The sequence below is a fragment of the Dermacentor silvarum genome, chromosome 1 (assembly GCF_013339745.2).
Source record: "Dermacentor silvarum isolate Dsil-2018 chromosome 1, BIME_Dsil_1.4, whole genome shotgun sequence".
Lineage (NCBI taxonomy): Eukaryota > Metazoa > Arthropoda > Arachnida > Ixodida > Ixodidae > Dermacentor > Dermacentor silvarum.
This window is the reverse complement of record NC_051154.1, coordinates 188718621-188734401: the sequence shown is the minus strand read 5'-3', so window position 1 is coordinate 188734401 and position 15781 is coordinate 188718621. Positions and strand designations below refer to the sequence as shown.

At 45.9% G+C, this 15781-nt stretch overlaps 1 protein-coding gene across 1 annotated transcript in view; it reads left to right on the top strand.

Annotated features, from left to right (window-relative positions):
- Positions 1-832: 832 nt before the first annotated feature.
- LOC119436540 (putative aminopeptidase-2) overlaps positions 833-15781 on the top strand; it is a 168940-nt gene continuing 153991 nt past the window's right edge. Inside the window, exon 1 of the mRNA XM_049658436.1 lies at positions 833-2047. Within this exon, the coding sequence (XP_049514393.1) occupies positions 1223-2047 (825 nt within the window). The 5' untranslated portion in view covers positions 833-1222. The remainder of the gene's footprint in view (positions 2048-15781) is intronic.

The window sequence follows — 15781 nt, the reverse complement described above, 5'->3', positions numbered from 1 at the left end:
GAAAAAACTGTCAAGCAGGAATAGCTACATAAAATTTGTAGTTTTATAGACACTGGTGTGTGCTTTAAAAGTTATGAGGATTAACACGCAAATTTCTGCGCATTTGTCTTCCGCAAGAAAATGGGAGTTGCAAGATCGAAGAGTTGTCTTCTGTATAGATTTATCCTAAAAGCGCGAGACGCGCAGTGTCTAACCGCGTCAAGTCACCGGAGCTTTCCCGAAGACATTGAAATACATTTAATGGCGAAACGGTATACGCACCCGACTGAGATCGGCAAGAAGATTAAAGCATTGGAGAAAAGGCCGCGGCAGGCAGGATCTGAAGATTGCACATGCAGTGTCGAAGCGGACTACTGAGAATTTTCTATGCGAGGTCGTTTGCGAAACGCACGTAATGTGACAGATAACAAACAAATAAAAATATATAATGGACCACGTAACAAAAACACCATTTACCCCATAAAGGGCCGCTTGGATAGCGATTAAATTTCTATCCTAACGTTACCTTCGTGAGCACATTCTTGTGAAATTCAATCGCACGTCCATCTGGGCTTGAACGGCATATATTCTACGCTGGCTTCAAAAAGAGTGGCATTGTTTTCCTCGAGCCTCCTTCGTGAAGCGGGGAGGGAAAATGTGAGCGCCTTCATCGAGCGCATAAAAAGAACCACGTGTGAGGCCATTAGTTCTCGATGCCTGCCAGGCATCGGAGGTCGAGGCAACCGAGGTGCACTCCACGTCGTGCGCTACAACGACGCTCGCGTCCAATTAGTATACCCTGACCCGCTTACATAACAGGCTTCGCGCACGGCAGCGCGCCCTGGCATTGTTCTACGTCCGCGCGTCACCGCGCCGGTCTAGGCTGTTCTCGGCAGGCAACCTCCTCGAATCGCGTCTTTTCCTCGCTTATCACCGAGGGGCAGCACTGTGAGCGCGCGCGCTTAACCGGAGGCATTTCTTCCCCTCGGGTAAAAACGTCGGAGAAGCGCGGAGCAGTGGGAGAGGCGCCCTGGATACTCAAGACGCGTCCCGAACGCGCGCGCGTTCGCCGCCGACTCGCGGTGGCGGCGTCAGCATCCCGACAGCGCCACTGAGTGTGGACAAAGCGGAGCAGCCTGCGCCGGCCGCTCCACAAGTGGGCCGGCCGTCTTTGTCTCCTGACAGCTTTCTTTTTCCCCGCTCAGCTGAGCGCCGCCGCGCTAGCCGGCCAACGGCGCGCGAAATGTGCGATGCGTTACCAACAGATGGCGCTGAGTCGAAGCGCCTCGAGCTGAAACCAGTTTGCATGGCGCCTCGGCGCGGCGGCGGTACCGTTTTCAAAGCGACGGATGCCATCGCACGTGCAGGAGGGTCCGTGGCGGTGGACTCGGCGGCCCGCTCCACCATGAGCAAGACGTTCCACCGGCGATCGACGGCCGCCTGCGGCCTGGTCGTGCTCATGCTGCTGCTGTGCTCCGTGGGCCTCCTGATCGCCTTCCTCAAGGGACACCAGCAGCAGACGCGCGACGCCCACATGCGCCAGGGGGCGACGCCACGGCGCGGGGTAAACAACGACGGCGGCGGCAACTTTCCAAGCCGCCGAACGACTCAACCGCCATCCACCACGACGACGCCGGGGCCTCCGCTGCAGACAACCACTCTGGAGCCGCCCAAGCCGAAGCTGGACTTCAGGCTGCCCAAGCACACAGTGCCGCTCGCGTATGACCTGACGCTCGAGCCTCACCTGAGCAGGGACACGTTCGACGGCGAGGTGTGGATCACGGTGAATGCGACACGACCTGTGGACCGTTTCGTCGTTCACGTCTTCCGACTGACTGTCGACGAGACCGAGGTGCTCTTTGAGGACGGCAGCCCCCTGAGCACGGGACCGCCATTCGAAGACGACCTCAACGAGTTCTTCGTGGTGCCCGTTGCCGACAAGCCGGGTCCCGTGGGTCTCTACCGTCTGCATTTCAAGTTCAGGGGCTCGCTGGTCGGCGGCATCGTGGGCTTCTACAAGAGCAGCTACAAGATCGACAATGAGACGAGGCGAGTGACATTTCTCTTAGTCCTTCTACGATCGACAGGAAGCTGGCAGTTCAACGGCCAGCTCTCTGTTGCTCGCGCACGCGTGAACGACCGCTTCGGTCTCGCGCGCGCCACCGCGTTCTACTCATTTTTTACGGAGATCGGTGATTGAGTCTGTGAAAGTAAGCTTGAAAGTATTATGAAGCCCGTCAGTGTAGCACCGTAAAAGGGCGACGGAGCTCCAGATTCCTTTGGTACCGTGAAGAGTAATGTTCGTGTTTTTCGGGCGTACAAAGAGGCTACTGTCTTGAAATGTAAATACGTGCAAGACAAAGGGGTCACAGGGAGGTCGAGACGAAGTAATCACCAGTGGGCGAACTATAAAAGCCTCAGGGCGGAGCCTCTAGACTGAGGCTTCCCTTGTTCGCCCATGTTGACCTGCACACCGTAAGGGCTTCGATATTTGGCACGGAGCACACTTTTATCACTCTAAGTTTACACGTACATACGGTTGCCTCAAGCTAGCCTGCACGATTACCTTGCACATGCCGAAAGCAGAAGCTCCGCCATCATTCGCGTCATCTCTCGACTCCCGCTTTACCACGTTATACTAACGAATAGATCATAACCCATACTTTTTAACCCACCCCAGGTGCCTTGGCGCCATGTTTTGTGTTTTTCTCCCTCCTCTTCTTTCTTTACTTGTACAACCAATGTTCAACGATTTATCAGCTGTGACCTGACTGCCAGCACTTATTTGAGGAAGTGGGGCGGTCCTTGGAGACTTCCCGCGTGCGAGTTGGGTAGCGAACGAGGTGAGCGAGTTTGTCAAAACAACTAAAGCCAGTAATCTGTGTTGAAATGTCAGCGTCCCAAATAAGGCAGTTGCGCACAAGCACAGTAGATGTAACTTGCTCGTGGGGGCTCAACATCGACATGACAGCAACCATTCCAACTCTGATGCGAATTGCGCGAAATACTTTCCAATATGGTGTCAAAAGCAGGCACCAGTGCCGAGTTTGTCAAATTACAACTGAATTGTGTGGTCATATTTTCCTGAATGTTGTTGCGAAGATAAAACCCACGTAGATTCGCTGTTATCTCAATCCCTCTGCCCTTTTATTTCGTTATTCGTTCAGTGCTGTGTCTTGATAAGAATTTATTGAATTCCTATTGCAGTGAAACCTAAGTCGCCTTGCTGCTTTAATATTTGAACTTTATACTAAAGGATCAAAAAGTAAAAGGAGTTTGGGAAATATGATATATCCAATAAATAAAAATTATGCTACTTTGTGTCCTAAGGGCACAACAATATTATGTATGTTATAGTATAAACTATTTTGGTAAAACGCTAGTTGATATCATCGAGCACTAAAAATTGATGGTTTCGAAACAGCAGTGCTAAATCAGCACACTTCGATGTTCCCGATCTCTACAGGCCAATAAACTCAGATTACCATTGAACCAGTCATAATACTCATGTCACATTGTGCCAGCACAACCATTTAAACAAAATCACATCTGTTAGGGTGCTAGTAACTCACTCCCTTACATCCGGCAAAAATATCATGACAGACTTTGACGCATTATTACCTAGAGCATTATTGGCTACATTACGCCTCTGGCAGAATCAGGGCCTGTGTTCACAAAAGCTCTTATGCTAGAATCGTTCGCAAGATAAAATTTCAGCCAACCTTGATGCTGGACATATCATTAGCTGAAGTGGCCGACCAATGGCAAAGATCACTCAGGAACGAAAAGCTTGGTGAATTCGGCACCAGATGCCGAATTCACCGTATTTCTCAGTGCTTCGTTGTGCTTTTCTTTCTTGTTTGCCCTACGACGAGGAGTAGCCGGTGCCCACAAAGGCAACCTCCTGTCCTTTAAATTCGTATCAATAGAAAAAAATCGCCAGCTAATAATAGAATGACCCGTGCTGATGAATGCATGTACGACGGATCAAAAAGGGCCGAACCTCTTGCATTGGATTGTTGTTTAAATATACTGTGCAGTTGAAATCGAAGCTGAAAAGAAGAGAGTGTTTCGAAAGCAAATATCTTGTTTCCTATCACCAGCATTTCAGGTATGCTCTAGCTACGTATCCGTAGACGGCAAGTAATCATGTTAAATCCAAAAGAAATGGAATCGCTCAAGGAAGAATGAATGAATGAATATTGGAATGAATCCAAAAATAGAAGGATGACTCGTGGCATGCGACAGCTTTATTTTTGTTATTCTTAGAGGGCGGGGGGGGGGGGGGGGGGGGGGGGGTTGATGTGTTTTCAGCATAAGTTCGGCCTGTGCACACAAAAAAAATGTTTTAATGTAGAAAGCCATAATTAGGGGCGCGTCGGTGGTGTAGTTCCTCGTTATTCCACCGTTAACATGTAAATATAGTTGGGTAGTGTATAGGACGCAAATAAAGCGCCAGTGAACGACTACTGGTGATTCCGAAAAATTTGCGCGCTCTATAGTCTCTATAGTCTCCAAGTGAGCACGTCGTCAAATGGAAGGAGATAGTTAAAATAAAAAAGAAACGCTTTCTGTGCACTACTTTCATATACAGTTGTTTAGAACGCCTAGGGGTGGAAATGAGGAAAAGGTGAAAATAATCTTCGCGAACGAATGCCGCATATACCGCATTAGTTTCTGTTCCAAGTCGCAAGTTTTCAGTGTCCGGCCTTAGGAATTTTTTCACCTGTTGCGGACTACCACTGTGAAAGGACTTGTTGCGTAGGAGGAAGCAGCTCTTGTGCCCACACGGTGAGGCCTTCACAACGCCCATTACATGAAGCTACATTACATGTTCACAAGTTGTGAGCGCGATCAGCTTAACATCGATGTTGAATGCAATACTCAGCTTGACAGGGGTGCGCAGATATCACAAAATAACGCCCGCATAATCCGACTCTATGGTCGTTAATTAGGACCGCACGCAGACGCACCGATCGCAACCGCACAGTCTCAAGTGTGCAAATATCAAGTTGCCGCTGTCGCTTATAGCCTTATGGGAAGGGGGGTGCTTGCGCGCTTTACCGCTACCTATAGCCAGCGGTTGAAGCACTACCGGCCCTCCGGCTTTCACAACAGTTTCGGGTTTTGTTAAGGTGTCGCCGCAGTCTCGTTAGCTTTACTTCACGCGCGAAAGCAGAACTTGTTTATAAACAAGCTTGTTTATAAAACTAGTACAGCTGTATATACAGGGTGTTTCATTTTAGCTGCACCAAATTTTTAAAAATTGCCTGTGGCAGATAGCACAATTATAATCCTTCATCTAAACTACTCAATGAGGCGGCCATTAATTTAACGAGAAATCAAAACGCCTAAATGAATCATTAACATAATTACGCTAATTAACTTTTTAATTAATTATTTTTCGGTACATTTTTCAACCTACGAATTATAGCCGCTGAGTTCGGAAGGCGTATCCACTTGGAACGATTTCTGAGGACTGAACCAGTTTCGAGTTATTAATTTTCAAAGTGTCCGACGAAATGCATGGGCGTTCCAGATAACTTTGTGCTTTACTGCATAAAACAGCGTTTTCCTCAAAAAGTTAACTGGCACGCCCATGCATTTCGGCGGACACTTTGAAAATTAATATCTCGAAGCTGGTTCTGTCCTGAGAATTCGTTCCAAGTGGGCCTTCCGAACTCAGCGGCTATAATTCGTAGATTGAGAGATGTGCCGTAAAATAATTAATTAAGAAGTTCATTAGCGTAATTATGTTAATGATTCATTTAGGCGTTTTGATATATTATATATGCGAACAAAAACCAGAACACGCATTTAAATTAAATTCGATGTTTCAGATGTCAAAGACGGCCGAAATGCCGAATGATATGTTTTGTATGGTATATATATATATATATATATATATATATAGTTTGTTTGAGTTACGGAATGGATACCAAGAGAAGGGAAGCGCAGTCGAGGACGGCAGAAAACTAGGTGGGGTGTTGACGTTAGCAAATTTGCAGGCGCCACTTTGGAATCAGCTAGCGCAAGACAGAGGTAATTGGAGATCGCAGGGAGAGGCCTCCGTCCTGCAGTGGACATAAATATAGACGGATGATGACGATATATAGTGATGTATCAAAAGAACGTGGCAGAGAAATATGGACGTCATACTTGTGCAATGGTTCACGGGACTGTTAGCTGAAATGCACAAAAAAAAGGAAGAAATAAAGAAAGAAAAGAAATTCGTTTAAGTGCTGACAGCCTGTGTCAGTGCTTACAATGCGTTCTGCACCATTCATTGAGCGGTCTAAAAGCTTTATACAGTTACTTATTATGCAAGAAATCTCAAGCTTGCTAGCGCCGCGACAGTGACAAGTACCGTAGCAAGTCGTTGAATTGGCCATGTAGGCGGTGCATATACGACGCTGTGATTCTTCAGATGAGGAAATGTCTGCGACAGCGACAACATGCCCACAGAACAACGCACAAACCGAGCCTACCCGCCCCTCTAGCCTCCTATACTTCCGTCTCCCATGAGCACAGGACCGTTGCAAGAGAATGGACACGACTAGCGCGTGCACCTCAACCGGCCACGGCGCAGCTTCGGAGTCCACGCTGCATTGCATTGGACTCGTCTCGCTGGGGCACCCGGAGTGCGAGATGACGACTGCAGCACGAGAGACCGGCTCTGCCAATGCAAATCGGGGCCCACACGATCGACAGAAGGCGCGGTCGGTTTTCCGGAAGGTTCTCGGCCGAGCGAACGTGCGCGAGCGTGCGGGGCTTGTCGGCGGCCGCATCTTTCCGCGTGTGGCCGCCACCGGCGACAGGCCGTGCGTCAGGGCCGTTGACTCGGCCGACCACCATCCCCTCTCCTCCGCTCTCCCTTCTACTCTCCCCACCCCCACCCGCGGCCGCAAAACAGGTCTGCGACCGCCACGGTCGGGAACCAGACCCCTCCCTCCCCCACCCTTCTTTTTTTTTTTGTCTCCACCATCGCGGCCAGTGGCAGGCATAAAAAGCCGGCACTGGGTACGCGAGAATTAAACATGGTTTCCCCCAGCATATGACACAGTTTGAAGGAATTCGTTAATATATTGCGATGAGCGCCCATCATCTTGTTTTACGTACCATGAGGAATGATCCTTACACCTAACGCAGGAATAACGCGAGCCCAAGGACGATGATGATAATACAGGTACGGTACGCGTAACATTGTCAGGCAAATGCCATCCCAGGTAACAAGAAATTTTCCTGGAGCATCATTGGCCGCTGTAGAAAGAGAGACTGACAGAGCGAGGCCATCCAGCGGGGTTCGTTCACACATCTCGTTTCGCAGCTGCGAGATTATTATGGCGTTGATGCCAGCACCACCAAAAAGCTGCAGTACGCGCATTGGATGGCTTTGGCGAGTTCGTCAGCACATGCGCTGCAACTTAAGTTGCAGCTTATAAATTCGTATGTAGTGTGGGACACACGGCTGAGTCTAACCACAGGCTGTCATCGGTAACGAGATTATGCAGATTATGCAATATAAACCGCACGCTAACATGGTTACGTTATGTTGATTGAAGAAAATAATTTATTCCCTGCTGTTTCTCAAGTGTTACAACAAGGATTTCTCTTCATGTCGAGAAGCGAAATTCGCCACAATTCGATATTTTCTAGGTGTTCAAGGGGAAGCCTCAAAAGAGAAACAGTTTTAATCTTCCGTAGCTTTTGCTTGTTCGTTTTTACTCCGTTTATGAAAAGAAGCACAGGCAGTCAGAGAGACGGATGGGGTGGGGGGGGGGGGGGGGGGGGGGGGGTGCACGTTCTTACTGTGGCACCGCGCCGCGACCAGCAGCTTTCTTGCAGCAGGCACAACACAGACGAAAGTGGGCCGGACAGACAGCTCGAGGCCGTCACATCATTCCGAGCCCAGTTACGACACCGAAGCTCATTGAAAATCGCAGGAAACTCGTATAAGTGCGGCACGTTTTTGGCCGCCTGCCCGACCGCACGCAGTGGACCGCGGAATACGCACACATTCCCGCGCATGCCAGCAATGCATGTCGCTATACAACCGCGCCGGGGGGCAAAATGGCTGCCACCGTGCACGTGGCATCGAAAGAGGAAGTGAAAATAAAGTGGACGCGGAGAGCTCTGAAAGCCCGGCAGAAAGCTAGCCGTTGATATAAAAATGGGAGGGGTGAAGTCAAACGAAAGCGAACTGAACAAAGACGGAGAGTCGCGCACAAAAGAAAGGCCAGCGCGCAGAACGAAGAAAAGAACGGGGTCATTCACACGAAAAAAAAAAAAAAAAGCGAAACCGCGAACGCTGCCCTGCCGCTTTCTACCGCGGGCGGTCCGTATCGGGCACCAAGTCGAGAGCGTTGTCTGTGCCGGCTTCGGCGCTGAGGATCCGCACGTTGTTGCCGTCTGGCAGCCGTGCGTCTTGAGACAAACAGACGAGAACTGCCATCGAGACGCGTGTTTTTATGCCTTAACGTTGGTATCATTCAATCACGAATCGTAGAGTTAATATGCGAGTACTGTACATTAATTCTATGCCGCGAGGCTTATTTCGCGAGTGCCGGCTGTCGCCTCGATTTCGAAGCGCCGGCTGTGCCATATCCAGACTTCGCTCAATCACAGTGGGAAACACATTATTACGCATTAAAGTTTATCATTTCCTGTCATGTTTTACGCCGCAAGTACCGAATGGTCCACGCTAGTATGGACCTCACTACATCGCTTTCCCTCGGCGCAGTCCAATGCGCCTAAAACGGCTTGAAGCAGTTCGTGCAGCCTGCTTTGTCCAAACAGTATACTATAACTATGACTCTGGAATCGGTGTTGATATGTTGTAATCTGCCAGTATCGGATGCAACACTACAGGCGCTCTCGACTTGTCGATAAAGGTACGGGAAAGCTGGTCGTCAGTTGCTTACTCTTATATGATCTCGTATGGCAACACTTAATTCCCCGATGTATCAATCGTCAATTTAGGAAGTCGAAAGTGACGTTCAACGCACAGGTAAAACGATAACGAACATCCGCATTGATTTCATCGTATACTAAGTTGCGGAAAAGAGAAGGCTAATGTTTATTTAATTATACGACTAATTTCTGGGTGGGTGCTGTTGAAGTGAGTCCACGAATAGATCGCTTCACTCCGGATTGTACCAATGCGGTGGTGTGGTGGCCCGAGGCAGTGAAGGCTTATAATAAGTAAGTGCGTAAAGTCTGACGAAAGTAATGTCTGCAAGTCCGTATGCAGTCTGGGGAAAGCTAGTGAAAATTATTTTCTCGATGCGAGGCGTTCCACTTGTTCAAGCAAGTGAGTCGTTCGAGCGTGGACGTCTTCCCCGCGCTTCATTAAATGACATCAACGGTTTAATACCGACTTGTGAATTTTATATCTAGCGCATCAGACCATTTGCGCTTTTGGCACTGTATGTGTCCTCTCTTCTCGTGGACTTGTCTCCCGGCTAAATTGCGTGATATCCGAACGACTATTGTAATTTCTTGTGGTTCGAAGGCTGAAAAGAATTGTTCTTTCATCAGTGCAAACAGGCTGCTGCATCGAGTTATCTGTTCTTAAGCTTTGTAGGCTGGTGTCAGCATAATGGCTGGGTGTGTGATATATTACGTGTAAATACCCGCGGATTCAGCGTGCTCCGTGAGCGTACACTAGTAGTAAAAGCCGTGAAAATTACCTGCACACAAAGGAGGGCTTGTATTCCGCAGGATATCGTAGTTGCTGCAAGATGCATATGTGGTGTTTCTGAATAAGCGAGCGTTGGGCGCCTATTGTACGACGATTGCCGTTCATCCAAGTTAATTAGCATAACTGCATGCGCAGAAAAGGTCAAACATGATGCGTTTTCAGCAGGAGGCCCAAAAGTAAAAAAAGCGTGAGAGAGCCTCCTATCAGAATTAAGTGAAACAAATCCATACAGCGATCATACGTGGGCCCTAATTCACCTGACATGCGTGTGCCTCTGTGCGAAATTCTTCATTGTATATAGAATGCAGTGATGCAAGTTAGTTTTTAAATCAGCACCTCTAATTTTTATTGAGTAACGCACGCAAAGCAGCAAATACGCTCGGAGGGAGATAATATGGCATGGAGAAAGGAGGTTTCTATATGCTAAGCTCGCCTATGTCATAGACATTTCCTTAGTTCTTTGCTAGCAATTAAGTGTTAACACTTTCGCCTAGTGCCACTGATTGAGAGTGGCTACTGTTATTTTTTTAAATACCGTTACTGTGCTGTATCCGCTTACGATTAGCTTACACAACTTCCAGAAGGTATTATTATGAATTTCGGCCAATTTTACGCAAGAAAGCAAAAGTGAGCAGCCGAAGGGCGCAACTGTGACACCCTTTGTAGACGCCCATGAGTGACGTGCTGCTTGCGCCTCACCGTCGGGTGACCATGACGAGACCAAGATTGCGGCCTGATAAGGACACTCGCTTGATACTCTCCTCCCACTTGTGAGGCACAATCAATCACGTCACTCATGGGCGTCTACAGCTGCGCCCTTCGGTGTTCATTTTCGCTTTCTTGCGTGAAATTGGCTGGTTTATTTTGATCACGCTGTAATATTTAACAGCGTCATCTTCTCGCATTTCTGGAAACGGTTGTGAGCTCCGCCGAAGGCGCGCTTCACGTCTTCCATTTTGATCAATGTCATGATCCTTAGGTCAAAAAGTCATTAGTCTAATTTGCATAACATGTCTAATTACTACATTGCGTCATTTTCAAATGTATGACTTCGTCGTGAAAGCAATTATCTCAACTTCCATATTTTAAGAGAGTTCGAACGCATTTTCGTGAAACACCCGGTATATTACCTGTGACCTGTTTGATACAGGCATAGAGAAACGGCGATGCGAGTTGGCGACGCAGGCGCCGAGAACATATTGTTCGTAAGTGCTATTTTCGGCCGCCTTCGCTAATATTATATCCAGCATCAGTACTGCCTGTGATTTGTTCTTACGAATAGTTCTAGCGTAGGAGCATTTTGTGAATACGGGTTGTTCTTTCGCAAGGACCGTTCGTTATTGGCCGGTCACTCTCGGCTATATATGTTATTTTTCGTGATTGGCTGGCGCCTGTTCCTGCGAACTGCTCTATATAGATGCATACTACAAACTGCTTTGTGAATACCGACCCAGTATCGCGACTGCCTCGCCGTAACTAAAAGAATAAACGTCGCTATTCGGGCGTCGATCGCTTAGGTCGAGGAGAGGCACCGGACGGGTTAAGTTCACTTGAAAGAGAAAATGGGTGATTTGAATCGCTGTAATAGCATCAGCGCATGCCACCATCACGCGCGTGCTCATTAGAAAGATTTTGAATATCTTATTATACTTGTATGTGGGAGTATTGCCATCAAATCTACCGCTTAAGCTATCGCCCCGAAATAAGTAATATAAATAATTAGACAAATATATTAATTATTCACCTTGCCCAAATTCACAAAGCTTCTCGGTCGTAAGAGATTTTTCCCATTGGCCGGTAGCCTTCGCTAATAATACATACAGCATCACGATTGGCCAGAATTTCCTCTTACGAACAGTTCTAGCGTGAGAGCTGTTTGTGAATACGGGGCCTTATAGCGTTTAGTTTCGCAATTTAAGTTCTCCTCTCTATTTGGCCAGTCCTCAGGGGCGGAATCCCGCTACGTGCCATCAGCTCGACCCTTTAAGACAAGTGTGCGCACTAAGAGAAAGAAGCAGCCCGTGTGATCAAAAGGGACAGCGAAAAAAACCTCCAAATTCTGCCAAGCGAGATCTGTTCAACGTAAGGTTCCAATAGCGGTATCCTCATAATCGCCGACTTTTGGTGGTGAAACCCCATCGCTCATTGTTAGGTCGCAATTAATTACTAAGTGATTAACCTGCTCTGCAGCGATGGGGCTTAGCACTCGCAAATTCTGTTAACTGCGCATGCGTTAACAGTATCGAAAACTGAGCGAGTTTCACATACTGAACAGATCACGCTTTTTTTTTTTTTTTTGCTCAAAGTGATGCAGCCCTTTACCGAACCACTAAGTAAATCTTAAAAGTTAGCCGTCACGCATACCTGCCAACTTTTACGATTTTATCGCTATATGCGCTAATTTTAAGCTTTCTTGCGATTGTCGTAATGACACCAACAATTTTACGATTTTGTATATGCGTCTATATAGTTTAGGGTGGAACTGATTTCAACAGCAAACAATACAATAGCCGATCGAATTTGTAGAGCCTGATTTTACGGATCCGCTCGATTTTTCGAACGTACCCGTATCACCGCCATCGCCTCCATAGAACCCATGTTATAATGATGACAAGAATTTCGACCGCCCCATTATATGAATGTTTCACAAACAAATATTCTGTTCTATCGTTGACACACGACAGAACCTAATCCTGTCTTATCAACCTCACATTTTAGTAATAACAAAAACGTGGCTTAACTCTGGAGTACGTGATTCTGAAGTTATTCTTCATACAGACTGTTCCGTAAAGACAGAGGGTCAAGAGGCGTGGCGATAGCAATTAAAAATATTATAAGGTCCTCATAACTGCATGGTCGGCATTCCCGACCATGAAAGTGTATATGGTGCAAAATAACGTATTGCAACAAAAATATAACCGTAGGGGGCGTATATCGACCCTCAAGTGCGGCGCCTGACTTCATCGATCAGATTCATGATTATCTCTCAAAAACATACTAATTCTAGATCGAAACGTATTATTGCCGGGGATATTAACCTTCCTGGAATAGACTGGAACAACCGTTCACATGGGGGCCGTGACATCGCGAGTTCAGAATCATTGCTAGACGTGGCGTTCACGTTTTGACTGAATCATCTGGCAACTGATAACACCCGTATCACTTCAACATCATCATCTTTACTTGACCTAGTTATTATACGTAGTACATTAGAATGATCTTCCGTGTCCATGGAGAATGGCATTTAGACCACAAAGCGCTTATTTTAACCTGCTTCATTTCAACCACAGGAAAATACAAAAAAAAACACTACCTAGCTATACTCACTTTAAGGATTACACACGCGCAAATGATCCTGCTGTGCTAGGTTTCCTAGAATCCCAGTTTCATCCCCGTTTCCCAGAATCCCAGTTTTTTTTTTTTTTATGAACTCTGGACGCGTTTTACAAACATTGTTAAATATTGCGAAGAAACCTTCATTCAAAATAAAAAGAAACGCATTAACCGATAATACCCAAGGATAACACGGAAAATAATCCAACTGAAAGTCAAAATAAAACGACGGCGGAAAAAGGGAACGAAGTGCATGTTAGATTATCTTATCGGTACATTAAAAAAAAATCGGGAGCAATATCCTGTTTCTTTGACACTACGTTACCTTCGTTCATGGCGCATGACCCTCGCAAATTCTGTGCGATATTTGTCAAATGAACGCAAATCAAAACTTCGAATCAAGTTATTCAGGACCATGAACTCATTGCTAATGAAATTAATAACTTCTTTCAGTCATTTTTTACAAAACATGCTACTGACGCAGTTTTAACACTTTACGATGTCAAAATACCCATGGAAAAATTAACTGTAAGTGAATGGGGCATACTTTCTCTATTGCATAAGCTTGATCTTAAAAAATCTACTGGCCCCGATCAGATTACTCAATCTTAAGTCGATTCGCAAGATAGGCATCAAAGTATCTATTTAAAATATTCTCTGTTTCTCTTCAAACATCAGTGTTACCAGACGACTGGCGCAAGGCTGCAATAACTCCAATACATAAATTGGGCTCGAAATTAGATTTAAATAACATCCTCCCAGCGTCACTAACAAGCTCATGCTGAAAAATAATGGAATGCGTAATATTTAAGGCCATAATACAAACTTCTATATAAACAACAGCACGGTTTCAGATCAGGCCTGTCAACTACAACCCAATGAGCTCAGTTAACTCACGACATAGCTAACGTACTTGATGCTAGCTAACGTACTGCTATATAGATGCTAGCTAACGTAACAACGATGGCCGAGTAGATGCAATTTTTTCTTACTTTTCTAAGGCGTTTGACGTAGTTCCGCACCAGGATTTACTCAAAAAACTATCGGCTTTTGGTATTAGTAATAAAATAATATCGTGGATCAACAGTTTTCTAAGCAATCGTAAACAGAGCGTGGCAATTGATAATCATCTTTCACAACCACTCGACGTCTACTCCGGAGTACCTCAAGGATCGGTTCTGGCACAACTCTTGTTCTTGATGTTTATTAACGACATCCAGTTTTCCCTTAAAAACTCCATTCAGATGCGCCTGTTTGCCGACAACTGTGTCGTGTATACAGTCGTACACAACTCAGACAACCAAATAGAACTAAACAATTCACTGCAAGCAATTTACTCTTGGGCAACACTTGGGGCATGAAACTGAACACATCAAAAACACATTCCATTTCTTTCACAAATAAGAAACTCCCGCTTAACTTTGCATATGCGATTGGAAGCTCAATAATCAACAAAAGCGACCAGGTAAAATACCTAGGCAATAAACTGACGACTAAACTTGACTGGGGGCCACATCTTGGCCATGTGTCAAAAATCGGAAGGCAAACTATCATTTTTAAAAGGGAAACTGCGCACTGCATCACCACACCACAAACTAAATGCGTACAAAACACTAATAAGGCCATGCTTAGAACACGCTGATTTAATCTGGAGTCCCCATCAAAAATACCTTATCGATAAAATAGAACGCATACAAAAATTAGCAGTCAGGTTTCTATATTCAGATTACAAAAGGCAGTCTATAGTGTCTCAGGTCTGCTCGCAAGGGCAAACCTAAAATACCTCTCCCAGAGAAGAGTAATTTCACGGCTAAAATTCATTTGTCAATTATACCATGGTCATTTCCGGATAACACGTTCTCATTACCTGCAAAATCCTCCTAAACGCTCAACCAGACTAAATCACTCTAAAACAATCTATCTACCCCCAAGTCGTGTTAACGTTCACAAACACTCCCTTTTTCCGTCGGCCATTTGTTGGTGGAACAAGTTAACTAACGATATTCTGTGTGGCAATAACATCGACTCTTTTATGAACCTCATTCAGTGTATTGACTTTTCATCATGAAATTTTTGAGTATGTACTCGCATTTATCATTACATTTCTGTACCACTCCTGCATGAGCCGTGAAGGGCCAGCAGTATATTAAAAAAAAACTTCGTGAATATTTATTTTGTTTGTTGCGCAGATCACTCTAGCTGCGACTATAGAGCCGTGCCTCTTCACAGCGTCCCTGCAGAACAATTTTCTTATTAAACAATCAACACATTGAGTGTTGATTGAAAATAAAAATTATGATGATGATGATGAAAAAAACTACGTTTAGTAATTTTCATTCAATTTTATTTATATTTTTTGCTTCAACTGCAGCATTCTTTTGTTGAAATTTTGAGGCCAACAGGCCTTCAATAATGGAACCTTTCACGTGCATTTGGTGGCGTGCGCCACACCACAAGGAATTATACAGGAAAAGGTGTGGTATACGCTGATTGAAGCGTTCCAGATCTCTCTCTCTCTCTCTCTTTCTTTTTTTTTCAACTTTTTTTTACAGTGTCTCAAATTATCAGCACGCTGTGTGTGTGAGGCGAGTAGTCATCTCGTGTAAGGATGCGTTGACACAGATTACATGTGCCTGATCGACAAATTTTATAGTGGTGGGCTAAGCCTTTGTCCGTAAGAAAAGATAAGTGTTTTCTTTTGCCGCGAACTTTTCAGTGTTGCGTGTACTCAGCGTTTCACGAAACGCTAATAAACATGTGAGGGCCACT